Source organism: Suricata suricatta, chromosome 12 (genome assembly GCF_006229205.1).
Source record: "Suricata suricatta isolate VVHF042 chromosome 12, meerkat_22Aug2017_6uvM2_HiC, whole genome shotgun sequence".
NCBI classification, from domain to species: Eukaryota; Metazoa; Chordata; class Mammalia; order Carnivora; family Herpestidae; genus Suricata; species Suricata suricatta.
This window is the reverse complement of record NC_043711.1, coordinates 77,990,600-78,017,037: the sequence shown is the minus strand read 5'-3', so window position 1 is coordinate 78,017,037 and position 26,438 is coordinate 77,990,600. Positions and strand designations below refer to the sequence as shown.

The window sequence follows — 26,438 nt, the reverse complement described above, 5'->3', positions numbered from 1 at the left end:
GCAAGGAGAGGATATTGGAACCATTCTTTAAAAAACCAAGATTCCACAAATGAGAGGGAATCTATGTAAGATAGTCTACTGAATGTGCATGGGTTTTGAGACAATGAAGTTTGAGTTCTGCCATGCTTAAGTAGCAAATAGTGTGCCTACATACTGGAGGAACACAAGATTCTCATCATTTTTACATCTCAGATGCCAAGAAACAATTTAAATGTATGTAATGACATGTATGTGGCTAATTTTTTTAAGTTTCTGTTTCCCAGTCACAACTGAATAAAATCTATAGTGTCTTGTACTATATGCTTATGTGACCAACAGAAAATAAAATAGTTCATCTCCATTATACTCTTGTGATAGATTTCAAGTCTCTGTTAGAAGGTGAAGGAAAGGTTATGATGCCTAATTGTGGACAATGGGGTACACAGCGGGACGGGGGTGATTGGACATGCAGAGGTAGGATGACTGGAATATGAAGTACATTGAATAGCCTCAAGGTTGCTTACAGAGAGTTCCAGAATTGGGATGGGGTTTGAAGGGAGTGGAAAAGCCTAGGGAAGGATAGATAGTGGAGGTGACAAGGAGTTTTTAAAGAACAGGATGGAAAGCAACAGAGAGGACCAGGTGAGGATGAGACTGGGTAACTCATATTACTTTCTTATGTCAATCAGTCCAGGTGGATAGTTTTCCCCAGCAACACTGAAAAGTTCCAGAATCAGAGGTGCAAAAGTGTCCAGAGAAAGGAAAGGGTTTTGTGGAAAGGCAGAAAAGGGTGGGCAAACCAGATGCAGGTCTACTCCAAGAATGGGTTTTTATTAACAAAAATGACAGTCTTTTGAAAAATAAAATCTAAAATCTTATCTCCCTAACAAAAGGCTGTGATTTTAGTAGGTTCCCTTCCACCCTTCACCTGTACCAAAGAAAACCAAGCTTATTCATATCTTTGCAATTCTCAACGGCTGTCAAAGTTGCTCTCTAAATGGTTTTATTAACGCACACTGTGGTACCAGTTTCCCCAACACCAGGGGGTTAACTTAATGGCTTCCTTTCTTTTGAACTTAGTTGATTGCTATCAACAATCAACACTTTTCCAGTCTGCTATCCCATCTCCTTTTATGTGAAATATGATATCCTTTGCCAAGATAAAATTTTAATAACAAGCATGGGAACTCAATACAAGGAATTGTGTCTTCTGTTCCATTCAATTCTATGTCAAGATGATTTAGTGGGTCTCCATCACCTTATTTTCCTGTCTCATACCACAGATCAGCCTACTGTCATACTCCCTCCCCCAGCCCCATGACACCAACCCATGTCACCATATGGCCCACACTCCACCCTTGAAACTTTAAGTAGAGTCACAAACCGCGGGTCAACACCACTTGTCAAAGCTGAAACTCTGTAGTCTTTAGCTTACTTAGAGTCTGGCATAGCCTGTAACCACCCACCTTGGAATTCTCCTTCAGCTCCTCAACTACCACCTCCCCACAACCAAAGAAGTTGGTCTGTGTTCAGTTATGGCACGTTATGTCTATGAAGTAATGGATTTCTAATCAGCCTTCCACTTGAGTTTGGAAGCTTCTTGTTTGACAGTTCCAACCACTTAATGAATCCCACCCTGTGCCAAGAATGGTGCAGAAAACTAAGGTATGTGTATGTGCTCAGAAGTACACAAATGCTGAATACATGGAGACTGGGAAATATGGGTGAGAGCTAGCCTGATTAAAAATTCCTAATAAAACAATGACAATTTCAACTCAGCCCTTATTATTTTCCAATCCCAAAGAGCAGTTGACAACAGGGACCCCCTCCAGGATCCTTAAGCACACTTGTGTTCTGGTAAGGGTGGAAATGAGTGTGCAAGATAGCAGGAAGACCACATTCAGTGATTTTTAAATAGTATGAGATGAAAGGTCCAAGGTTGGAGTTGATCCAGAGGCAGCTCCCCAACTCTTGAGATCATGGCTTGGGAGACCCATTCCCTCACAGAGGAAGATGCCACTCTGTTCTTCCACGCCTTTATTAGTGACAGCAATGGACAAGAACAAAGCCAGGCATACCAGACATCCTGACCCAGCACTGGGGGTGGCAAGCAGGCCCTGCAAGGCCATCAGCACATCCGGCCCCAGCCCAAGATTCAGTCTACCCAGGCCATGTCCCCGAATGGGCAGGAGGCAGTCTTTCCAGTTTGTTTGTGTAGATCAGTCTGTCTGAGTGTCTGAGCCGCTGCCTGCAGGGGCCCCCCATCCTCGGCACATAGTAGGGGCTGCTAGGAGCACAGCGTGGCATCCCCCGGTGGACCACTGGGCCCCGGTGCTGACCATGGGGGATAGGGCCAGGGACTGGAGGTGGCAGGGGACCAGGCGCAAAGTTCACTCCAGGGCCACATCCTACAAAAGAACCAGTCATGATCAGAGTGGGCTTCTGGCCAGGGTGAGCCCAGCTCTGCCTTCGGGCAGCTCTGGTCCTCCAGGGTGAGCTTCTTGAGGCTTCTGTTTCCCCATCTGCAAAATGGCAATACCGCTTCCCCTACCTCCAAACCAGCAAACTGTGACAATCAATGAGTTGATTAACGAGTCTACAGATGCTGTTCTAGACCCAGCAGTGACTGAACCCAGTCCTGGAGGCACAAGGAGCTACCCATCTCCTCAGTCCACCTGGGCACAAGAGGCTAGGCTGGGGAAGGTGCATGGGGAAGCCGGGAGAGGTGTGAGGGGAGGCTGCGGAGGCACCTACCTAAGTGGGGTGACATCGAGAAGTCTTCTGTTGAATTATAATTGAAGAATTCATAGGGTGGGAAGGGCTGGCCTGGGAAAAAGGGGGTGTCCTGGGGCAGGGGTGGAAACAGGGGAGGTGGTGGAGGCTGAGGAATGCGGTAGGGAAAAGGTATGGGACGGGGCAGAGGAGAGGGTGGGGGTGGGGGCAAGGCCAGCAGCTCCCCGAAGTCTGGGGGCTGCCCATGGCTCCCCTGGAACGGATGATCCAGCTCTGGCCAGTCCTCAATCCACGGGTCTAGGAATGGGATGGTTGCTTGTTTTAGGCCTGAGAGCCAGTCCGCTCTGAATTCTGGCTGTCCACACTTCTCTTCCCTCCTCTCGGAGAACAAGACCACCAGGTGCCAGCACCCACTGCTTGCTTCCTACCTGGTCTTCCTCATTCCCTCTCATTTCAGGCCAAATCCAGAGTACAGTCTTTCTTCCTTACCTTTCTCAATGTGACGGATCTGCCTTCGCTCTGACCTCATGCTCCCCTCTAGAGCCTTCTTCCTTTGTGTGCCCAGCTCCTGTATCTGTAAGCTTTTTTCTCTCCCAGCTCCTCCCCCATAGACCAATATATGAGCTTAAGAGGTCTTCTTTCTGGATAATATGAGCTCCTCCTATCACTTTCCTCTCCCAGAAGTCCCCTGCCTTCCAAACGTGCAAAAGGAGTATTTTGCCCAGTTTCTATCGCCTCATCAATTGCTTCTGCCTCTTAACCCAACTCCATACTTCAGCACTTTTCTGACTACAAGCAACCACTTCCTCTTTTCCTGACAGTCACATGACACAGCCACTAGCCTCTGCCCTCGTTTCCTTTTGTCTCCTCCAGCAGCCCCTCTTCGCTTCCACAGCATGGCCCCGGTTCTGCTCCCTCCTTCACAGTGATGCTCATGCCCTCACCTGGGCCCCGCTGACTCCAAATCTACCGCCTATTTCCACAGCACCTCAGAGGTCCGCTGGCACCAGACTCACCACCAATCATATCCTCCCACCCAAGTCTTCCTTTTCACATTTCTATTTCCGGAGCTCCAAAACGGGTTCAGAAGACCTGAGCCAACACAAGCTAGCTTTACAACCTTTAAAGCATCCCTCTCTCTGCTGGGGATTAATTCTTCTCATCTAAAAAAACCAGGAAACTGAACCATTATATAATCAAATTCCAAATTCATCTCCCCAGTGCTCCAACTTCTGGCTACCAAGTCCTAGAAGTTCACCTCTAGGACATTCCTGGTGTCTCTCTGCCCTCACACGCTCTAGTGCTGCTACAAACAGACTTCTTATCAGACTTGTGCCTCCAACTCAACAAACACAATCTTGTAGGTGCTATGTACACAACAATCGTGCTAGACATTGGGGCCAAAAGGGATGAAGTGGCAACATGGTAGGAACCTTGTTCTTTGAGGACATGATCCGTGGGAAAGCAGACATGGCAACAATCAGCCACCATGCCCCCTTGGAAGAGCAGGCAGGAACTGAGAGGCTGGTGGCACCAACTAAAGGGCTTCTCTGCGTCTGCCACACTGCATGATTACCCTTCCTCCACTTCTTTCTTCCCACTCCCACCCCCATGCCTCTCGAGAAACACCCCCATTTCTTTCTTATTCATCTGTAGCATAGGGATCCTTTGACGTGCTACCTTACACACTCAAAGCTTGTATAAACTCATTCACATACACAGAGATGTCTACGTGGTAGACCATACAGAACCAAAACTGAGACCAGGATGTTGCTTCTGTGATCTCACTCTCCCCACGGAATGACGAAGGAGCACTCAGAGGCCACAACAGTCCTTCATGGGGTTTCTACTCCCCCTGAGGACCTCTGTCCTGTTCCATTTCTGAGCCCTGTGCTCTAAGAACCCCCTCTGCATCACTATCCTACTCCTGTGGCTGGGCTCACCAGAAGGATAGTCACGCTTGGGCAGCTCCACGCCCCAGGCATCAGCCACGTGGGTAAGAAGCAAGTGTGAGAGGTGGCGGTGGGCGTGCTGGTCCCAGTGGACACCGTCTCGGTGACGGTGCTGTACTGCATGCCGGAAATGAAAATGGAGGTCCAGGACATCAAAGCAGTGGTCCCCGGCAAGAGTTGCACTGTAGAAGTTCCCTTCAACCACATCCCGCCGCAGAGAGCCTGCCAGGGGCTGGAGCTGAGCAAGAAAGCGCAGGATCTAAGAGCCACTCAATTAAGCAGGGTCGAGAGGGCAGGCCCTCTATCTACCAGTTGGCTGCCTCCTCCCCCCAACCTGAAGGGCCTCTGTCACTTGCCTCTGGCAGAAGGAAACCCCCAGTGACGCGCTCCCCCAAGGGCATTGCCATGTTCCACACCAGCAGGCAAGAGTCTGGCAACACCTGGTCCATGCGCACGAACACCCGCTCCAGATTCTTTCGGTAGCTCTCCATTGAGCAGCGGCCATACCTATTGGACAGCGCATACAGGGTGGGCAAGGGCACAGGGTGGATAGCCTCTGAGCCACACCTCCACCCCCAACCCATATTTCCCTCCTTCCCTCCCCCCCCACCCCAACCTGGAGAGATCCCAGAGGCAGGAGTTGATGATCACCAGGTCTGGGGCAGGCCCGTATGTCAGCTCCTCCAGGACGCCCTCGAGGTACTCGGAGTAAACGCGGGTGAGGAAGTAGAAGCGCACAAGGTGGTGGCCAGAACCCGAGCAGAACTGGCGGACCTCCCGGTACTGTGTCCCGTTGTGCAGCTCGCCCAGCTGACCCCCAGCCACCAGTTGGTCCTGTTCAAAGCTCAGTTCCCCCTGCCCACCCCCCCACCCAGCTGGTCAGACCCATGCCAGGGAGGAAGACCCTGCCAGGCCAGGGACTGTGCCCACCCACCACTGGCATGGCTGCAAAGCTTCCCTCACCTTGGCTTTCAGCTGAGCAGATGTGAGCAGGGAGTCTCTCTGGAGTAAGAGCACTAGGTCCTTATACACAGATCGCTGGACTGCAGGGAAATAGAGAACCTGAGACTAAGTCTGGCCTCACTCCACCCTAGCTTCTCCTAAGTCCAGGCCTCATCTTCCCAAGGCTAGGGCTACCCGCCACTACCTCTGTGGAATGTTAACAGAGATAGAAGAGGTAAGGTTTAAAAAAATCCTGGTACTACCTCTGCTTTCTGGCCACGGACTACCCTCAACTCAGGACACCACCACCCAAGATCACCTGGCAGAAATAAGTGTACCCAGAGACAACACAATCCACTGCTCCATAAAAGGAGTCCCATGGGGGGTGGGGGTGGGGGGGAAATGCTGAGCAAGGATGGAGTAAAAAACTTGACAGGCTACATCTGTCAGGACACCTGTGGAAAGTGCGTGGGAAAATAAAAGAAAACCTACTGGCCTGGAACAGACTAAAGGTCTGGGATGGAGGCAGTGGGTCCAGTCACAGACTGAAGGTGTGGGGCTGGGTAATGTGATCCTCGAAGGGCACTCACTTGAGTCCCCCAAGATGACCACGAACTTGTTGTGTAGCAGCTGCTGGACTTCTGAGGCCTGGAAGTGGACCATGGCGCTTCGTAGTGGGAGGCGCGGCTCCTCGTTCTCCGGACAGAAGACCATGCCGCCGCTGCCAAGCACGGGCTGCGGGGAGAGGCCATTGAGCCGCGGCGCGGTGGGGACTCAGGATAGGTCGGCCCCAGGGCCCACTAAACGAAACCTGCGCCGGCCCCTCCAGGGCTGCTCAGCGCTATGGGGGCGAGGTGGCTGCGGCAGAGGGGGACTCATGGTGGCGCGTGCCTCGGTCACACTTGACACCGGAGTCAGGGGGGGTCGCTGCTCCGCGGGTCTCCGGGGCACCGAAGAGCTTCCCGCGCGGCGCCGCCCTGCGCCCCACCACGTGCCCGCCGCCGCCGCCCCGCGCATGCGCGCGCCCGCCCATGCCAATTACCGAGTCCCGGGGCTCCGCACCGTTTACCCGCGACCGGGGCAGGCCCTCACACAGCGCGACTCGCCAGCTAAGGGCTCCGGGTCAGGCCTCATGTTCCCGCGCCCCGAGAGGCCGGTCGGTTCCGCACAGCCCGCGCCCGGCAGAACCCGTGCGTCCCAGTTAGCCGTCGGTGCGCAGCCCGGAACCCAGCGCTCTCCATGCGTGCGTCGCGGCGGCCCCGACGGCGCCTCGAGTTTCGGCGCCCCGGGCGGCGACGTTCATAGCTTCCACTTCCGGTCACCCATGTCCCGCCCTGCGCGACCCCCAGCGCCCGAGGGAACAGGGAGGCGGCGCGGGTAGCCCGGGTGGAGGGCAGGAGCCAGGGCCGGGCCCACCCGGGCGGGCACGAGGCCCGGGTGTGGGCGGGGGCGCGGCGGCGGCCAAGTGCGGGCTGCCCACAGTGGTGATGGCCGTGTCGGCAGCCTCAACACGTGACCCGGACGGGCGGAAGCGGAAGTGCCGGCCCAGAGCCCGCGTCGGGCGGGTGTCTCCTCTGCGCTGCCCAGCTGCCGCTCGCACCAGCCATGGACTGCTACACGGCGAACTGGAACCCGCTTGGGGACTCTGCCTTTTACCGGTGAGCCGCCCCGCCCTCCCGGCCACGGTCCAGCTTACCCCGCTGGCCCGCCGTCTTGAGTCTTCGGGCGGAGCCGGCGGCGTGCGCCCGCGTCACCGTGGGCACTGAGGTCCGCCCCTCGCCGGCTCTCCCCCCAGGCGTCTACCACTAAACGCACAGCAGCCTAATGGCCAAGGGGGAGGGCCTTCCCCAGATCCGGGAAGGAAACTGAGGCAAGCACGGCGGTCACAGAAGTAGAGCGGAGCCCAAAGCTGAAACCTTGATCTGTCAGCCTCCGGAGGGATGCTCTGATCACACTGAGGAAGGCGGCCTGCGGGTGACAGCGAGTGTTTAGTCTCCGGCGGGGAAATGCAACCAAAGTCAGACTACACGGGCGCTCCGCGGGAGGCGGGATCGCACGGCGGGCGGGGTAACAGCAAACCAAGGCTGGGAGAATGGGCAAATCGTTTGTGAATCCCGGGGCAGCGCTAGTGAGGACCCTCAGCGAGGGGTAACCCTCTCCTGGGAGTCGTGGAGTCCTAAACTATTGATATGAAGTCTCAACTGATCACATCATTACCCTGATAAGGAGTTTTCAATGGCGTCCCTTCTTTGTAGGTTAAAATACAAACTCCTTCTTTTGGAACATCTGTATGTCAGGCTCTATTTGTCTCCAGCTCCATTTGCCCCTCTCGTGCCCTAGTCTTGTATTCCAGTTGCACAGAACTGCAGGACCCCCAAAACACCGCCGTGTTTCATGGCTCTCCGTGTTTGCACCAGCTTTCAGTTCCTTCTGTCGGTATTGCCATTTCCCTCTTTACCTCACAGGAGAATTCTTGCTCATCTTTCGAGGTTCTGTTGTTCAAGGTTTCTTTCTGAAGCCGTTGCTGTTCCAGTCCCAATAGAGTCAGCTGACTTTCTTGGGCCTCATTGGATCCAGTGTTACTTCTCTTATGAATGGTAGAGTAGGGAAGTATTTACATAGGTTTCTTATGGTATAAACTAAGTTCCTTGAGGGCCAAGATTATGTTTATATCTTTATGTCCCATGCATCTTTAGAACAATGCCTGCTGTGTAGTAGTTGTCCCATTAAGCTTCAAGAATACTTTATTGATTGCAACTAAAGGTCAGAAGATACTGCATTGGGGTCGAATTTCAGTACAAAGTACCCTTTTGTGTTAGCAAAACTTTATACCCTTTTTATTCGCATATTAAAAGTTTTCAGTGTAATCTTTTTTTATAGAGTTTGTTTATTTTTGAGACAGAGAAAGACAGAGCATGAGTTGGGGAGGGGTAGAGAGAGAGGGAGACACAGAATCTGAAACAGGCTCCAGGCTGTGACCTGTCAGCACAGAACCTGATGCAGGGCTCGAATCCAAGAACCATGAAATCATGACCTGAGCTGAAGTCTGACACTTAACCACTGAGCCACACAGCCGTCCCTCAGTTAGTTTTTGATAACACAAAATGTTGGCTCTTAACACTTCCAAGGTGGATAAATGCTTTGTGGCAATTTTTAGAGCTCTATTGCATTTGTTGTTTACTTATAATTCTTATCTCTTATAAATATGCATACACAATGTGAAAAAATGCAGAAATTCAATTAAGAAACAGTAAAGTCAGTAGGAAATAACAAGGATTTCAACTTTTTGTGTGTGTGGAGAAGGGATGTCATTTGGCAGAAGTAGCCATATTACTTCGTGTGTACACATACAGCATACCCTTTAAAAAATATGAACTTGTATTACTTCTGAGAATAAATATTGCCTACACAGGTTTGTTAAATCAGAGAATGCTAAAGACAATGACGTCATTACCACAGAGCTCCTGTTTATCACACAAAATCTTAGCTTTGTTGATGCACCAGGGAAGTTTTATTTATTTTTTTTATTTTTTAAATGTTTTTTTATTATTTTTGAGAGACAGAGAGAGACAGCGTGAGCAGGGGAGGATCAGAGAGAGAGGGAGATACAGAATGTCAAGCAGGCTCCAGGCTCTGAGCTAGCTGTCAGCACAGAGCCTGACGCGGGGCTGGAACCCACGAACCGCAAGATCATGACCTGAGCCGAAGTCGGAAGCTTAACCGACTGAGCCACCCAGGCGCCCCCCAGGAAAGCTTTAAATGAATGTAATCATTGAGTACATGCCACAGACATGACCTGTCTGGCTAGCCTCCCCTTCCCTGTGCTGTGCCTCCAGCAAGAGTAAAGGTCTAAGCCTTGCTGTGGAAGAGATATGATTTTTGCTAGTGGATGTTGAGCCATTCTGTGTACTAGACACTATGTTAAGTACTTGATATGTATTAACTTGTTTGTTTCACAACCCCATAAGGTAGTTTTCAGTAGCCCTATCTTACTGATGAGGAAACTGAGGCACAGAGAGAGTAGGTAGACAGGTTACACAGCTAGTAAGCGGTGGAGCGAGGCTTTGACAAATCCAGTCTTTGAGAACCTGTTTTAAAGCATAGTTTTTTTTTAATGCTTATTTATTTTTGAGAGAGAGACGGCATGAATGTGGGAAGGGCAGAGAGAGAGGGAGATGCAGACTCTGAAGCAGGCTCCAGGCTCTGAGCTGTCAGCACGGAGCCTCACTCTGGGCTCAAACTCACAAACTGTGAGATCATGAGCTGAGCCAAAATCGGATGCTTAACGAACTGAGCCACCCACGTGCTTCTTGGGTTTTGTTTTGTTTTGTTTTTTTAACAGGAAAATATGACAACATATTCTAGCTTCACCAGTGTGGAAAAAATTCTTTACAAGTTTTATCTAAGTAACCTCTACACCCAATATGGGGCACAAACTCATGACCCCCAAGTTCAAAATTTGCATGCTCTTGCAATTCAGCCAGCCAGCTTTCCAAGTAGAAATGTTTTCAATGCAGCTATTTGGTTTTATTCATATTTGTACATAGCCTTATGCCAGGACATGTTCCAGTAAAGTGAATGAATGATAAACACGTGGCAGGCATTGCATTTCAAGTCCTTTCTGTAGGAGAGGATTCTTTTGCATTGAAAGTAATGTTCTGGAAAGCTCGCTGAATTGGGGAAGGCAAGGACAGGGAATGGTTACTAATTCTTATGGAGCTCCAGAATTTTAGCTATTTTTATTCTAAAAACCAGACTTGGATTGATCCTGTTGATTAATTTTGCTCAGCTCTTTACCAGACTTAGTGAGTATTGACTAATTAAAAGACATAGACCCTGTCTACTCTTATGGAGCTTACAGCCAGCAGGAGAAACGGTTGATAGCCATTAATGACTTAGTATTTGTTTAATCATAATGACCATAAAGAAGAGATATAGGGTCCTAAACGAGTATATAGAATAGACTGAGAAGTTAGAGGTAAAGAAAACTTTCTGAAGGAGATAATAATTCCCCCATCCAGGGAATGAGTAAGCGTAAGTGCAGGGAGTGTGATGAAAAAGAGCACATACAAAGGCCCTGAGGCAGGAAAGACTAGGATACTTTCAATCATCTAAACAGAGAGTCACTGTGGCTGGATTGCTACAGGCGACTCTGTGTGTGTGTGTGTGTGTGTGTGTGTGTGTGTGTGTGTGTGTGTGTAACTTCTGGAGGCATGAGGGGGGGGCAAGTTAGAAGGAGCAAACAAATATGGAAGCAAGGGAGACCAGTTAGAGGACTGGTGGAACAGAGAAGGGAGAAGTTGATGGTGGCACACCCTGGGGCAGTATGGTGGAAATGCAGAGAAGGGACAAAATAAAAGGAGATCAGGATGGATTGCACTCATAAGGAAGGAGGTAGAGCAAGGAATGAGGATGACTGGGGTTTGGGCTTAAGATAATGAGAAAAGAAGAGTGAGTTTTGTGCGGAAAGGGTTAGCTTGATTTTGGACACATTATTTCAGGTGCTTTAGAAACATCCCTTATGGTAAGAGAAAGGAGGCAAGATACATTATGAACTCCTAAAACTCATCTTAGGAGAGAGGTTGACTATTGGCGGGGGAGGGGGGGTAACATGTAAATGCGAAATCTTTTTTTTTAAGATTTTATCTTTAAGTAATCTCTACACCCAAAGTGGGGCTTGAACATATGCCCCCAAGATCAAGAGTCACATGCTCTACCAACTGAGCCAGGCAGGTGCCCCTAAAATATGAACATTTAAAAAAAAATTGTGGTTAAGTATACACAATATAACGTTTACTGCCTTAACCATTCTAAAATACAGTCCAGTAGTGTTAGTGTTAAGTATATTCATGTTGTGCAGTGAATCTCCAGAACTTTTTCATCTTGCAAATTGAAACCCTATAACCATTAAATAATAACTCCCTATTTCCCCCCCTCCCCAGCCCTGGTAGCCACCATTCTTGTTTTCTGCTTCCGTGAATTGGACTACTGTAGATAGCTCATATATGTGGAATCATACAGTATTTGCCTTTTTGTGACTGGCTTATTTCACTTAGCATACCGTTCTCAAGGCTTATTTATATTGCAATTTGTGTCAAAATTTCATTCTTTTTTAAGGCTGAGTAATATTCTATCGTGTGTATTTGTCTATGCATTCATCTGTCTATAGACACTTAACTTCCACCTTGTGGCTGTTGTGAATAATGCTGCTAGGAACATGTGTGTGCAAATGTCCCTTCGAGACCGTTTTCAGTTCTTTTGGGTACTGAATGGAACTGCTGGATTACATGTAATCCTGTTTGTTTGTTTGGGTTTTTTTTTTTTTTTGAGGACTTCTCATACTGTTTTCCATGGCAGCTACACTGTTTTGCATTTCCAGCAACGACGTATAAGAGTTCTTTAGTAGTATTTATTTTTGAGGACAGTTGGAATCAAAGGATTTCAGGGGTGTTGGTGGGCTCTCTTTTGGGCCTGAGGATTTTTGGAATAAACAAATTATGCCCCAAGGCTAGACCTGATGTGCCTCTTCCTTCCCAGTGGGGACCTGCAAGACAAAGGCTGGAGATGATCTGGTTTCACACAAGGGCTCTTCTCACACCTTGGCAGACCATGCTTCACAGGAGTTCAGCTGCACAGCCACAGAGATTCTTCCAGTGGTTCCTGGACGGGCTGGAAGTGAGGCTGCAAGAGCTGCGAGGTTTAGTGATTTCCTGGTATTAGAACCCAGGGTCCATTTACTGCTGCTCAGATTTCCCACTTCTGGAACTGGGAGTAGAGGAGAGAGACGTGACTGGCCTTCCTCATCAAGGCTGTGACTTTCCTCACAGAAGTCCATACCCCTCGGCTCTTCTGAGAAGCCGCCCTCCCTGCTGCCCTTCCCTCTGCCTGTCCATGCCCCATGCCACCCTGTAGGCACAGCTCGAGTCATCTGACTGTCCCTCAAAGCCTTGGGAGGTGGTCCATGTTTTGTTGTTCTTCACTCGCTGACTCCTAATTCCTGTACCCCACAAGAGGGGCTCTGCCTCCTTCCCAGTCGGGTCTGTGTTGCCGCCGACCTCCTGAACCACATCCCTCACCGACTGATCAGACAGCTTCCTGGACATCCCAGCTCTTAGAACCTTTCAGGGTGACTTTAGGGGCCACCAGGCTTCATAGTTCCATGAGTTCTTCTCAAGTGATTTTATGTACATTAGCCACCTGGCATCTGTGTTCTTCCAGAACTGCTTTGCCTCTGAAACATTCGATTCTGTGACCATAAGCTCCTGTCTTCAGTATGGCCTCTAATACACCTGTTGTATTATCACCCATAGTGATGCCTCCTAATACACCTGTCCTTCAGCCTCATTGGGATCCCTGTCCCAGGAACCCTCTGTTCTCTTCCTATCTCTGTGCAGAGCCCCCTTCTATAAACATGCCCCTCCCTGTCTAGCTTGGAGTACAGCCATGGTCATTCATTTCAGTTTCTCACCTTTTCCCTGACAACTTTGTTCTTTTGTCCTTCAGCCGCACCTGCCTGGCACAAGGGCACCTCCCTGTGCACCAACCACTCACCGTCTCTACCTGTGGCCAGGCTACTGAGTGCTTCCAGGCAGGCCACAGACCGGCAGGGTGGGACTATTGCAAAGCGTGCCCACCAGCCTCAAGTGGGCCCTCGTGGGATCAGCTGACACTCATCACGTGGGCTCTACTTTTCCTTTAAAAAGCTTTTTTTTTTAATGTTTATTTATTTTTGAGAGAGAAAACATGGATGGGGGAGGAGCAGAGAGAGAGAGGGAGACACAGAATCCGAAGCAGGCTCCAGGCTCTGAGCTGTCAGCACGGAGCCCAACTCAGGGCTCGACCCACAAACTGTGAGATCATGACCTGAGCTGAGGTCGGACACTCAACCGACTGAGCCACCCAGGCGCCCCTCTACTTTTCCTTTTAAAAGATTACACACCAATTAAAATAATTTGGAAATATTGAAAATCGTAGTCTCTGGCGCCTCTTCCCGACAGCTGGCTTCACCTCGTGCTTCCCAGAGAACAGGAAGTCATCACACAGAAGGGCTGAGATGTCCCCCTGCCAAACCTGCCAGCTATCTTTCCTGCCCCGGTGAGATGCACCTGTCTCCCTGCCTTCCCAGAAACCGTGTGCCATCCACCCGTAGCCTCCCTCAGCCACAGGGTCTCTCTAGCTGTTGTCACTAAACTCCCCCATTCCACAGGTCCCTCCTTCTCACCCTTCTTTCTCCTCCCCACTCTAGCCACAGGTCTAAAGATTCCCGTCTGCATTTGGTTCTATTTTTTCTCTTCCCACAGACCATTCACTCTGGTCAGACCAGTCTGTTCTTAGTGATATTCTGTCACTTCAGTTGACAGATCTCAGCCCTCATCTGAGCTTCTTTACTCCCTGGAACATGGGTTAGAGATGAATTTTCACTTCTTTCTTGGAAATGCAATTTAACCTTTTACTATGAACAGTTTCAAGTGTACAGCAAAGTAGAATAGTAGGATGAACACCTAGCACCATCCATTAGGCTTAAAAATTGTTGTTACATTATAATATTTGCTTCAGCCTTTTGGAAGTTAAATATGTTGTGGGCACCTGGGTAGCTTAGTGGTTAAGCCCATCTGACTCTTGGTTTCGGCTCAGGTAATGAGCCCATGGTTGGTGGGTTCAAGCCCCCCATTCGGCTCCATGCAAGAGCATGGAGCTTGCTTGGGATTCTCTGTCTTTCCCTCTCTCTGCTTCTCGTACTTGAACATACTCTCTCAAAATAAATAAACCTTTTTTAAAGTTCAAATGTACATAAATGATCTACGGCCATACCACCCTGAATGCGCCCAATCTTGTCAAATATACATAAATATAGTAAAAGTAATTTAGTGGACATCCATGTACTCATCACCTAGCTTCAATAAGTATCAACAGTTAGCTATTTTCTTTTCATCTGTCCCCCTGTCTTTTTAATGTTTTTTTTTATTTTAGAGAGAGAGAGAGAGAGAGAGAGAGAGCGCGAGCAAGTGAGCGCATGAGCAAGGAAGGGGCAGAGAGAGAGGGAGACACAGAATCCGAAACAGGCTCCAGACTCTGAGCTGTCAACACAGAGCCCAATGAGCTGAGCCGTGAGATCATGACCTGAGCTGAAGTCAGATGCTTAACCCACTGTGCCACCTAGGTGCACTTAGACACATCTTTTTTTTTTTTTTTTTTTTTTTTTTGGAGAGAGAGAGAGCATGAGCAGGGGAGGGTCATAGGGAGAAGGAGACACAGAATCTAAAGACTGGCTCCAGGCTCTGAGCTAGCTGTCAGCACAGAGCCTGACTCGGGGCTTGAACCCACGAACTGTGAGATCATGACCTGAGCCGAAGCCGGATGCTTATGCGCTCCATATCTTTTCTTTTTAAAAACATTTTTTTTAATGTTTATTTAATTTTGAGAGAGAGAGAGAGACAGAGTGTGAGTGGGGCAGGGGCAGAGAGAGGGAGACACAGAATCCGAAGCAGGCTCCAGGCTCTGAGCTGTCAGCACAGAGTCTGATGTGGGGCTCGAACCCACAAACTGTGAGATCGTGACCTGAGCCGCAGTCAGACGCTCAACCGACTAAGCCACCCAGATGCCCCCAAAGTATCTTTTTATAACCGGTTTGGTCAAATCAAGGCATACACTAGGTTTACTTGTTTGCTACCTGTAATTAAGTCTTTCATAAACTTGAACATTACTGTCCCCACTTCCACCCTTCCCTTTTGTTTTCATGACATTGACTTGTTTAAGAGACCATTAGTTTTATCTTTATTTGTCCCTTGGCTTCCTTGTGGTGCCTTTGAACTTGAACTTTATAATCTATCATAGTCTGAATTTCCTGAAACTGTGTTTTCCATCTGGAGGCTTGAATAGGTTCAGGTTGAACATTTTGGGCAGAAACATTTCATAGGTGATGCTGTGGTACTTATGCTGCATGAAGTCTGGAGGCATCAGATCGTCCTCTCTGAGTGAAGTTGAGATTGACCAGTGGGTTCAGACGCTGATGGCCACATCCTCCCTTGCAAAGTCATACGTAATCAGCTTGCAGGCTGGTTCCCCCAGGAACGGCGCCATGTTGGGATCAGGTAGCAGTCTCTGCTAGGGGCAGATTAGCCACTCAACAGTAGTGTTAGCCCAGTCAGCCTTGGGTAGGGAGGCTCCTAAGACATCTACCGCAAGTGATGTTGTCCTAGGGTTTTCGAGCAGCCAAAGGCTAGTCTCCTTGGACACAGGAAGGCAACCTACTTCCACTGTTCACGGGTTTCAGGATCCAATTCTTTTCCTCATCAGTGCCATTAATTTTCACACGATTTCAATGATACGTTGGTGAATTCAACTATTATGACTTAACCACCCACACAATTAAATTTCGAGTTTGATTCTTAGCAGGAAGAGGCTGTGTGGCCACAACAAAGACGAGATCCTGTTAGGGCTGTAATGGAGGCTTTCTGCGCCTCAGACCATGACTTGAGCTGGAAGTTAATGGGCCCAAACCTGTCATTTTCTCTCTGTAAATGTTTAAGTGCACTCAAAAAATAATCTGTCCCCATCCCCAGCCCTTATAATCACAATTACTGCAATACATCCAGGCACAGAAGTCACTCCAAGGTGCATGTTTGCCTTGGTATTTCACCACAGTAAACTGCAGGCTTGATTAATTTGCCACTTCATGCAGTAGGTGACGGGCATTTATTTCCCTTTGCCAGGGCACTCAGCCCTGCCCTCAAGCCCAAGCACACAACCAAACCAACCCCCAGATCGCATCTGTAGGAGTCTGTCTTCTGCAACCACTCCATGCACCAAGTTTCTATCAGTTTGGGTCCAGTCGGGCAACTTAAACTGAGAGAGTTTAATAAACATGAAGAATTATTAAACTGTGATAAAGGAGTAAAGAAGAGACAGCGTGAACAGGGGAGGGTCCGAGAGAGAGGGAGACATAATCAGAAGCAGGCTGCAGGCTCTGAGCTAGCTGTCAGCACAGAGCCCGACGTGGGGCTCGAACCCACAAACCATGAGGTCATGACCTGAACCAAAGCCGGACACTCAACCAACTGAGCCACCCAGGTGCCCAAAGTCCCATTCCCATCCCTGTCCCTATTCAACTGGATTCTACCCCCTCACCTACTAGTAACCAGTTACTAAATTCTTAGAAATCTTTCCAGAATTATTTTTTCAAACAGAACAAATATAAAACATATGTATTGTTTTTACCCCTTTTCATGTAGAAGTTTACAGAAGTCCTTTTTATTTACACTAATTTGTTGTTCTTTTTTTGTGTGTGTGTGACTTCTGGGTTTACGTATCATGCTTAGAAATTGTTTCTATTTTGAGAGTAAAAATAGCCAAGATTTGTACCTATATGACTTTATTTTTTTAACATTCAAATTTTGAATTCCATCTGGAAAATATTTTATCATAGAGATTAAGTAATGAAATAGTGTTCATGGCAATTCTTTCCATATGGCCCATTGTCTCATTTCAAGTATCAATTTGCAACAATTTGAAATGCCATCTCTATTACATGCTCAATTCCCAGTTCTTTTTCTGGACTCTTTTCTGCTCCTCCATCAGTCTATTTGCTTATTGCTGTGCCAAAACAACAGTTTTAATCAACTTTAGTTTTTTATAGTGTATTTAATATCTGATATATATCTGTTCTTTTATTCTCAAGATATTTTAAAATATTTTCCAGCATTTTCTGTTTATGATTTTTTTTTCTGCAAATGAGGTTTAGAATCTGTTTGCTCTTCCAGCCTCCCAAAAATTGGGAGTGATTTTTATTGGAATTCTTGTGTATTTATAGATCATTTTGGAATGTTTCTTCATGTGTTCTATGTCCTTTGATTTTTTTAAGCTTTATTTATTTTTCAAGTTTTTATTTACATTCTTGTTCATTAACATATAGCATTAACAGTTTCAGATGTAGACTTAGTGATTGATCAGTTACATACAACACCCAGTGCTCATCACAGCAAGTGCCCTCCTTAATGCCCATCACCTATTTAACCCATCCCCCTGCCCACCTCCTCTCCAGTAACTCTAAGTTTGTCCTCTGTAAAGAGTCGTATTTCCTGGTTTGCCTCTCTTTTTCTTTCCCCGTATGATTTTATTTTGTATAAAATTCTTGTTAGGTTTGTTCTTGTCTATTATCATTTTATTGCTATAATGATTAGGATCTTTTAGAGTTCTTTTTCTAATTGATTTTTGCCATGGTATAGAAAAGTTATTGGTATAGAAAACATATAGGTTTTTGTTGATTGCCCTACTGAGCTCTTTTGTTCATTATTCCACAGACTGCTTTGGATTTTCTTTTCTTTCTTTCTTTCTTTCTTTCTTTCTTTCTTTCTTTCTTTCTTTCTTTCTTTCTTTCTTTCAAGGGACACGAGTAATCGAGAGAGAGAGAGAGAGAGAGAGAGAGAGAGAAAATATCCCATGAGGGGCACAGAAAGACAGGGGGGTTAGAAGAGAGAGAGGGAGAGAGAAGCATGACTCACCTGAAGTGGGGCTCATGTTCACCTGAAGCAGGGCTCGAGTCATCCAATTGCGGGACTCAAACTCATGAACTATGAGATCATGATCTGAGCTAAAGTCAGATGCTTAACCCACTGAGCCACTCAGGTGCCCTGCTTTGGATTTTCTAAGTAGATAATCACATTATTTGTGAATAGAGCAAGCTCACTCCTTCTCCAAAATATAAACTTTTCTTTATTTTTTTCTTAAGTTATTGTGGCTAGAACCCCAAAAAGAATGTCAAATAGAAGGTAATGGTAGACATCTTTCTGATTTTTATCAGGATGACTCCTGAAATGATATTAGAGGAATCACTCCCCTTAAATACTGCTGTCTTTGGGTTTCCTGGGATAGTGCCCCTACTTCTCTGTCCCCTTGTCCCCACCTTGAGCCATCAAATGATGGCATGTGTCAGGTGTCCCGCACTGTCTTCACACAGTGTGCGCTCTCTTGGCTACCCACACATCTCAGATTGCAGCCATCTCATGCAGGCTTGTGATTTTTGTTACCTCCCACAAGCTGAGCGTTCAAAGATTGACATCTATCCTGGGCTCTGTCCCCAGTTCTGGACTCACCAGGGAGCTCCTCTTAGATTTCTCTCAGCCACTGCTAACTCAGTGCCTCTAAAACTGAGTTCATTATCAGCAAATGTTGAGCTGGACCCCTGGCTCTAAAGCCACAACCTGATTTGGTGTTAAGAACCAGACACAGGGGCGCCTGGGTGGCTCAGTCGGTTAAGCGACCAGCTTCGGCTCAGGTCATGATCTCATGGTTCATGGGTTTGAGCCCCGCTTCAGACTTTGAGTCCCGCTGACAACTCAGAGCCTGGAGCCTGCTTCAGAATCAGTGTTTCCTTTTCTCTCTGCCCCTCCCTCACTCGTGTTCTGTGTCTCTCTCTCAAAAAAATGAACATTAAATAAAAAGAGCCAGGCATAGAAGAAAGTCTGCCTGCCCTGAGAGGCCCTCCCAGAGGGTCTTATTTCCTGCTAATGCAGGCCCAAAGCCAGCCACCCCAGCCTAGTCCTACCTTAGTTTACCTTGTCCTACCTGGGTTTTGGCTGCACAGCCAGCCACTTGTGCCAGGAGCTCCTGCCATCCTTGGACAAATGCCCTGAGAACCGCATCCTGCCCTGCCAACACCCTCTGCTCCCTTACCTGCTGTCCCTGCACATGTATGTGGTCAGTGGCCCTAGCTGTTTTTAGGCATCACCCTCTCCCATCTGTGTGTGGGGGAGGGCTCAACTGTCTTGTGAAGGGCAAATGGAAGTTTTAGGGGTTCTTCTGGGGCTCACTCCCATCTGGACGCGGGGTCAGGAGGAGGCTAATCTCTGCTTGCCTCTGTGTGGGCAGGAAATATGAGCTGTACAGCATGGACTGGGACCTGAAGGAGGAGCTCAGGGACTGCCTGGTAGCTGCTGCGCCCTACGGGGGCCCCATTGGTATGTCACCCCTCTGCCACTGCGTGCTCTGGGACCACAGGGTGGACTCAAGGTCTGTGATTCCTGGGGGCCTTGCCATCAGGTGGTTCTGGCTGATGTGTGCCACTCAGATTCCCTCCACCTCTCACCCCCCTGCTGAGAAGCTTTGAATTTTGGTTCTCCTGAAGCCTGCTTTGTATGGGGTGGGCTTGGGGATCTGGACAGAAAATCTCTTCTTAAACTGCAGCACTGTTGAGGAACCCATGGCGGAAGGAGAAGCCTGCCAGTGTAAGGCCAGTGCTTGAGATCTATTCTGCTTCCGGCCTGCCTCTGGCCAGTCTGCTGGTGAGCACGCCTGACACTCCTTGGGGCTAGGCTGGGTCCGTGCCCCAAGGGCAGCCTCAGGAACCTCCCTGTCCTCTGCAGTGGAAGAGTGGGCCCGTGGTGTCCCTAGGCTGGTCAGCTGAGGAGGAGCTGCTCTGCATTCAGGAAGATGGCGTAGTGCTGGTGTACGGGCTTCATGGCGACTTCCGGAGACACTTCAGCCTGGGCAATGTAGGAGCCACAGTGGGCTGGGGAAAGGGAGGGAGTCTGTGACTCTGTGGCTCCCTCAACCCTCGGCCCCTCTCCTCAGGATGTATTCCAGAATCGGATTCTAGACACCCAGATCTTCCATACTGAGTTTGGTTCAGGTGTGGCCATCCTCACCGGGGCCCACCGCTTTATTCTCAGTGTTAACATCAGTGAGCTCAAACTCCGCCGGATGCCAGAGGTGCCAGGTGAGCCCTGACATCCCTGAGACAGCCATTCAGCGCCCACAGATGTGCCTCCAGACTGTGGGGTCAACAGAGGCAGAGGCTGTGGGCTCTGGTCATCCTGAAGCTGTCCTCTTCCCTGGCCACAGGGCTGCAGAGCGTACCTTCGTGCTGGACCACACTCTGCCAGGACCGAGCTGCACACATTCTTCTGGCTGTGGGGCCTGATCTTTACCTCCTGGACCAGTCAGCCTGCTCCCCAGTGGTGAGGGCCCTGAGTGGGAGTGAAATGGAAGGGGCAAGGGAGGCAGTGGGGAAGCTCTGAGGAGTCATCTGGTGTCCTCCCCGGCCTGCCCCCAGACGCCCTCTGGCCTGGCGCCAGGAGTGAGTAGCTTCCTACAGATGGCTGTCTCCTTCACCTACCGACACCTGGCGCTCTTCACGGACACAGGCTACATCTGGATGGGGACAGCATCACTCAAGGTGTGATCTTGGGATGGCGCGGGGTGCCCTGCCTTGTCCCGGAATGATCTGCTAGGGGTAAGGGTGGGGCTTTTTCACCAGTCTGGTGACTACTGAGGCAAGGCCGTGGTGTTCCCTGTACCCTTTCAGGAGAAGCTGTGTGAGTTCAACTGTAATATCCGGGCCCCCCCGAAGCAGATGGTCTGGTGAGGATGGGGGTGTTATGCTGGGGGTGGGCACAGCTTTGTTTCCTGGAACACCTTGATTCATCCTTTCCACTGGACAGGCCAGGTGGAACATGTGTCTTATTGTCCCATTTTCTTTACTACAGCATACTTGAGAAAAACGCCTGCAGCCCTCCTCCACGCCCCCCCTCCATGGGCCCCAGATGCCCCTGGGAGCTGACAGCACAGGGGGAGAGGGAAGCAGATGTCAGTCAGAGAACGGGATAAGGGGTAGCACGTATGTGCAGGGCTCTACCAAGGCAAAGTGATATAATCAGTGATGTGGGAAAATGGGAGATGTGGCTGTGGGCCCAGTGTCCTGTACGTCCCAGACATGTGTGATGCTGCCCACAGGTGCAGCCGCCCTCGCAGCAAAGAGAGGGCCGTTGTGGTGGCCTGGGAGAGGCGGCTAATGGTGGTGGGTGATGCGCCTGAGAGCATCCAGTATCCTTGGGGGGCTGCCTGTGGTGGGGGGATGGGAGGGGGAAAGGAGAGGGAGGTTCAACTGCGCTGCCCCATTTCCGGATGCTCTTGGGAACCTTGACCAAGCTCAGGTTTGTGCTGGACGAAGACTCCTATTTGGTGCCTGAGCTGGATGGGGTCCGAATCTTGTCTCGTAGCACCCACGAGTTCCTACATGAGGTTCCAGGTGAGGCCCTCACGAGGGCACTGTGTGACCCAGGGCAGGATCAGGGCATTGAGGCAGTGCTGAGGATTCCCTGCCCCACTAATCCTCACCATCTCCCTCCTCTAGTGGCCAGCGAGGAGATCTTCAAAATTGCCTCGATGGCCCCAGGAGCACTGTTGTTGGAGGCCCAGAAGGAGTATGAGGTAAAGCCCTGGGCTTCACCCTGGGCTTCAGGATGTTCTTCTATCCCTTCCTAAATGGCTCAGCCCTGTGCCCCTGCCTGGGCATGGTGGACTCAGCCAGGTGCCGCTTGTCAAGAGAGGAGTCCGGACTGGACATTGGGCTGGAGAGAGCCAGTTCAGGTGCACGGAAGTGACATGGCGTCCTCCATGGGGTGATGGGGAGGGGCAGGGAGCCCTTACCATCCCCAGCCCAGGCACAAGTTAGGGCTACTATCTGGGCCCCTTGCTGGCAGTTGTGGGCTGATGTGAGGGGTTGTATGGGCACCTCACGTGGACTGTGGGCTGAGGGGGTTTGGGCTTCAGCCTCTGCAGCCCCTCCAAACCAGCCCATTTGAAGCACAGTCCAGAGGGATGGGGGACCAGACAGAGAGTGTTCTCTGTCATGGCACCCCATCCCTGTACCTTTCCCCCACCCCCCAGAAGGAGAGCCAGAAGGCAGATGAGTACCTACGGGAGATCCAGGAGCTGGGGCAGCTGACCCAGGCTGTGCAGCAGTGCATCGAGGCCGCGGGACATGAGCACCAGCCAGACATGCAGAAGAGCCTGCTTAGGGTTGGCCTGGACAGCGGGGCTGGGGGTGTGTGGGTGCTGGGCAGGGGGTATGCCGGCAGGATGGGTATGGGAGGTAAGATCTCTCTTGACCTCTGTCTCTTCTCAGGCGGCCTCCTTTGGAAAGTGTTTCCTTGACAGATTCCCACCTGACAGCTTCGTGCACATGTGTCAGGACTTGCGTGTGCTCAATGCCGTCCGGGACTATCACATCGGGATCCCCCTCACTTATACCCAGTATCCTCAAGCGAGCTACAAGGATGTTTACCGCCGGTGGTGGCACGGGGATGGGGAGGGGCTGCAGATGCTTCCTGAAAGTCCTTGGCAAAGAAGGCTTCTCTCCCAGCTGGGTCCTTAACCAAGTGATATACAGATACAAGCAGCTCACCATCCAGGTGCTGCTGGACAGGTACAGCCAACCCCTGGGTTCTGGGAGGGGCTCTGTATGTGGGCCAGCATCACAGCCCCTGCTGAGTTCTTGTGCTTACTGCTCCTCACCCATTTCTCTGGCATCTGGGAGGCCTGAGTCACAGCCTGGGGCCACTCTGCCCACTCTTTCTTTCCCACCTCACCCTCGTACCCCTTACCCCCTTGCCTGCCAGGCTTGTATTGCGGAGGCTTTACCCCCTGGCAATCCAGATTTGTGAGTACCTGCGCCTTCCTGAAGTGCAGGGTGTCAGCAGGATCCTGGCCCACTGGGCTTGCTACAAGGTAAGGACATAGGGTGGGGTTCAAGGGCATTTAGGGGAGTCCAGGCCCTGGTGAGATATAGGAAATATGAAGTGTAGAGCTGAAGGGGTCTGTCTTGATCGAGGGCAAGTGGGAGTATGGGGTGATGGGTGAGATCTAGGTATGTGTGACCACCCCCTCTATCTGCAGGTGCAACAGAAGGATGTGTCCGATGAGGATGTTGCTCGGGCTATTAACCAGAAGCTGGGGGACACGCCTGGTGTCTCTTACTCTGACATTGCTGCGCGGGCTTATGGCTGTGGCCGCACAGAGTTGGCCATCAAGGTGTGGGCGCCCAGCCCTGTCCAGATGCTCTGACAGTGGCATTAGAGGTCCCCAGGCCAGCTCCTTCTCTCTGTGCCTTTCTCCCCACCCCACAGCTGCTGGAATATGAGCCGCGCTCTGGGGAGCAGGTACCCCTTCTCCTAAAGATGAAGAGGAGCAAACTGGCACTGAGCAAGGCCATTGAGAGTGGGGACACTGATCTGGGTGAGCAGGGTTTGGAGCAGGGCCAGGCTGGGGCCCCTGGGCTAAGCAAGGGGCCAGGCTGGAATCCTCGAACTACCTTATTGTCCCTTAGTGTTCACGGTGTTGCTGCACCTGAAGAATGAGCTAAATCGAGGAGATTTTTTCATGACTCTTCGGAATCAGCCCATGGCCTTGAGTTTGTACCGACAGGTGTGCGCCCTGGGCAGGGGTGGGGCTGGAGCCTCCTGAGCCCCTGGGTTGGCCTTGCTGACTGCCTGCCTGTCTATGGCCCCAGTTCTGTAAGCATCAGGAACTAGAGACGCTGAAGGACCTTTACAATCAGGATGACAACCACCAGGAGCTGGGCAGCTTCCACATCCGAGCCAGCTATGCCGCAGAGGAGGTCTGGGGTCCCTGGGCTGGGTGGGGCCCCTGGGCTGGGTTGTCAGTCAGATTCCTTCTCCAGGGATCTAGGCCTCCTGGTATGTGCTCCATCTGGCCCTCACTGCGGCAGGAGAGTCTGGGAAGACGTGAGGCCAAGATGGTGGTTAGTCCCAGAGGAGCTAGCCTCCCCACTTCGGGACACCAAAGTGGGGCACCCAGAGGGTGAGGCTGGCCCTGGCAACCCTGGGCGCAGGGACCAGGGAGAGAAGCGTAGTCCCAATGACGACGGCTGATTTCCTTGGTGCTGTGAGCTCAGGCTCCCCTTCTTGCTCCTGTAGCGTATTGAGGGGCGAGTTGCGGCTCTGCAGACAGCAGCTGACGCCTTCTACAAAGCCAAGAACGAGTTTGCAGCCAAGGTTTGGCTTCCTTGTTTCTCTCTTTCTTTCTTTCTTTTTTATGTTTGTTTGTTTATTTTTCAGAGAGATGGGGAGAGAGAGAGATAGAGGGAAAGAGGGAGCATGTGCGAGCAGGGGGGAAGCAGAGAAAGAAACAGAATCTCAAGTAGGACCTGCACTGCCAGCACAGAGGCTGATGCGGGGCTCAAACTCACGAACCATGAGATGTGACCTGAGCCAAAATCAAGAGTCGGATGCTCAACCGACTGAGCCACCCCACCTGGGCACCTCTACTTCCTCTTTTCTAAGAACTCCCTCTCTTTTCCTGGTCTTTCCTCTTTGTTCCTGTCATCCCCATCCTGCCTCATCTCTATCCCAGGCCACAGAGGATCAAATGAGGCTCCTACGGCTGCAGCGACGCCTAGAAGACGAGCTGGGGGGCCGGTTCCTGGACCTGTCTCTGCACGACACAGTCACTACCCTCATCCTCGGAGGCCACAACAAGCGTGCAGAGCAGCTGGCGCGTGACTTCCGCATTCCTGACAAGAGGTAGGTTAGAGCAGCTGGCTGCAGGCAGTCCGAACCCCCCCGAACCACCTGCCCTTCCTGCAGTACCTCCAAGCCCAGCTTCCCGCAGGCTCTGGTGGCTGAAGCTGACGGCCCTGGCAGATCTGGAAGACTGGGAGGAGCTAGAGAAGTTTTCAAAGAGCAAGAAATCACCTATCGGCTACCTGGTGAGGCAGGGGTCCTCCCTGCGCCCCACCTCCAAGGGGAGTCATCCTGGGGAGAGGACTGGGCTCAGAGAGAGGCAGGCAGATGGCCCCCACGTGCCTCTGTTCAGCTGTGCCATGTAGTTAGCAGGTGCTTCCCGTGGCCACACACTTGTGGGCCAGATCTGTGGGAGAGCGGGCCCATTTCGGCCGTAGATGTTAGTGGAGGAAGGAATGCGCCCCTCGGAGGCCCACAGCCCACACCCTGTGGCTGAGGGGAAGTCTTGTTTGGGTCGGGGGCTGGAGGGGCACTGGGAGGACCTGTACTGTATAGGAGGCAGTTGGAGGACACCCAGGAGGTTTGTTTTCTGTGGTGGGTGGATCAGTAGGTGGGATGAGGGCAGCCATGAGAGAAAACACAGGTCCTGAGAAGTCAAGAGACTTCTGTTGTGAGAGGGTAGCAGTAGATGATGGAGTGGCCACCCAGGCATAACCTGGTCTCAGGGCACTAACAGACCTGTGGTTTAGGCTGTTTCTGTCCTGAGAACATTGCCATCACAATGGCGGCACATGTCAGGGAGAGGGAGGGATGGGATTATATATACTGGAGGGTATATGGAGTGCATGGAGACAATGTGCCCCTTGGACTTCTGCTCGTAAGAGAGAGGATAGGAAGACTCTGCCTTATCTTCTCCTTGCACCCCTTCCTCTCTTAAGCCCTTTGTCGAGATCTGCATGAAGCAACACAACAAATATGAGGCCAAGAAGTATGCCTCCCGTGTGGGTCCAGAGCACAAGGTCAAGGCCTTGCTTCTCGTTGGGTGTGTCATCTGAGAGCCCTGTGGGTGCTGGGTGGCTGAGGCAGTGGGCTGATGAGGGGCATGGTTTGTGCCCTTGGGCAGACCGACACCCTCTCCTGTCCTGCTCCCCCACCACAGGGATGTGGCTCAGGCCGCAGATGTGGCCATCGAGCACAGGAACGAAGCAGAGCTGAGCCTCGTATTATCCCACTGCACTGGAGCCACAGACGGGGCCACAGCCGACAAAATTCAGCGGGCTAGGGCACAAGCCCAGAAGAAGTGACAGGCTCACCCTGCACACCTCCCTGAGTTCGAGGCTTGGCCGAAGTGTCACTGTGCATCCCACTTCTCCCCCAAAGCTAAGCCGAGGAGCTGGGGTAGGGTGGGAGCCGGGGGTCTGGTTGTAAATAAAGCTGCGACATTTTCGAGCACTTGTCGTATGCATCCAGCCGAAGCGAAAGCATGCTGGAGACAGAACCATCCAGATGCCTCAGCAGAACTCTGTGTGTTTGATTATTTGGGGGCTGAAGGGGGAGTTCCTCAGCAACAGAG

At 50.7% G+C, this 26,438-nt stretch overlaps 2 protein-coding genes across 6 annotated transcripts; one reads left to right on the top strand and one right to left on the bottom strand.

The window, feature by feature from the left end:
- Positions 1-1,999: 1,999 nt before the first annotated feature.
- PCED1A (PC-esterase domain containing 1A) lies at positions 2,000-7,403 on the bottom strand. Of its 4 annotated transcripts, none has more exons than XM_029916252.1 (8): positions 7,303-7,403; positions 6,197-6,341; positions 5,628-5,707; positions 5,281-5,519; positions 5,021-5,171; positions 4,656-4,902; positions 2,734-3,009; positions 2,000-2,387 (listed from the first exon to the last, which is right to left on the bottom strand). In XM_029916252.1, the coding sequence occupies exons 2-8, from the start codon at positions 6,318-6,320 to the stop codon at positions 2,140-2,142; spliced, it is 1,365 nt and encodes a 454-aa protein (XP_029772112.1). In that variant the 5' UTR covers positions 6,321-6,341; positions 7,303-7,403; the 3' UTR covers positions 2,000-2,139. The 4 variants fall into 4 exon arrangements, with proteins under 4 accessions (XP_029772112.1, XP_029772110.1, XP_029772111.1 ...); XM_029916250.1 differs by lacking the exon at positions 7,303-7,403 and adding an exon at positions 6,649-7,112; XM_029916251.1 differs by lacking the exon at positions 7,303-7,403 and adding an exon at positions 6,669-7,112.
- On the top strand, positions 7,120-26,317 carry VPS16 (VPS16 core subunit of CORVET and HOPS complexes). Of its 2 annotated transcripts, XM_029916247.1 has the most exons (24): positions 7,122-7,264; positions 19,473-19,561; positions 19,788-19,885; positions 19,967-20,095; positions 20,175-20,319; positions 20,445-20,560; positions 20,656-20,778; positions 20,908-20,963; positions 21,336-21,425; positions 21,536-21,630; positions 21,736-21,812; positions 22,272-22,403; positions 22,510-22,637; positions 22,774-22,809; positions 23,003-23,111; positions 23,280-23,414; positions 23,510-23,618; positions 23,710-23,807; positions 23,893-24,000; positions 24,320-24,397; positions 24,756-24,925; positions 25,014-25,110; positions 25,804-25,907; positions 26,025-26,317. In XM_029916247.1, exons 1-24 carry the CDS (start codon positions 7,212-7,214, stop codon positions 26,167-26,169), a joined length of 2,520 nt encoding a protein of 839 aa, XP_029772107.1. In that variant the 5' UTR covers positions 7,122-7,211; the 3' UTR covers positions 26,170-26,317. The 2 variants fall into 2 exon arrangements, with proteins under 2 accessions (XP_029772108.1, XP_029772107.1); XM_029916248.1 differs by lacking the exon at positions 25,804-25,907 and having other exon boundaries at positions 7,120-7,264.
- The last annotated feature ends 121 nt before the right edge of the window (positions 26,318-26,438 follow it).

What these genes read in the sequence shown, in the direction of transcription:
- PCED1A (XM_029916252.1), bottom strand. Translation starts at nt 6,320, where the DNA reads ATGGTCTTCTGTCCGGAGAACGAGGAGCCGCGCCTCCCACTACGAAGC. An exon ending in TGCCTCTGGGATCTCTCCAG is followed by an intron (nt 5,172 to 5,280) that starts GTTGGGGTGGGG and finishes GCTGTCCAATAG; the next exon opens with GTATGGCCGCTGCTCAATGG. An exon ending in CAAGCGTGACTATCCTTCTG is followed by an intron (nt 3,010 to 4,655) that starts GTGAGCCCAGCC and finishes TCCCATTCCTAG; the next exon opens with ACCCGTGGATTGAGGACTGG.
- VPS16 (XM_029916247.1), top strand. Translation starts at nt 7,212, where the DNA reads ATGGACTGCTACACGGCGAACTGGAACCCGCTTGGGGACTCTGCCTTT. An exon ending in CCGGATGCCAGAGGTGCCAG is followed by an intron (nt 20,320 to 20,444) that starts GTGAGCCCTGAC and finishes CCCTGGCCACAG; the next exon opens with GGCTGCAGAGCGTACCTTCG. An exon ending in CCAGCTATGCCGCAGAGGAG is followed by an intron (nt 24,001 to 24,319) that starts GTCTGGGGTCCC and finishes TTGCTCCTGTAG; the next exon opens with CGTATTGAGGGGCGAGTTGC.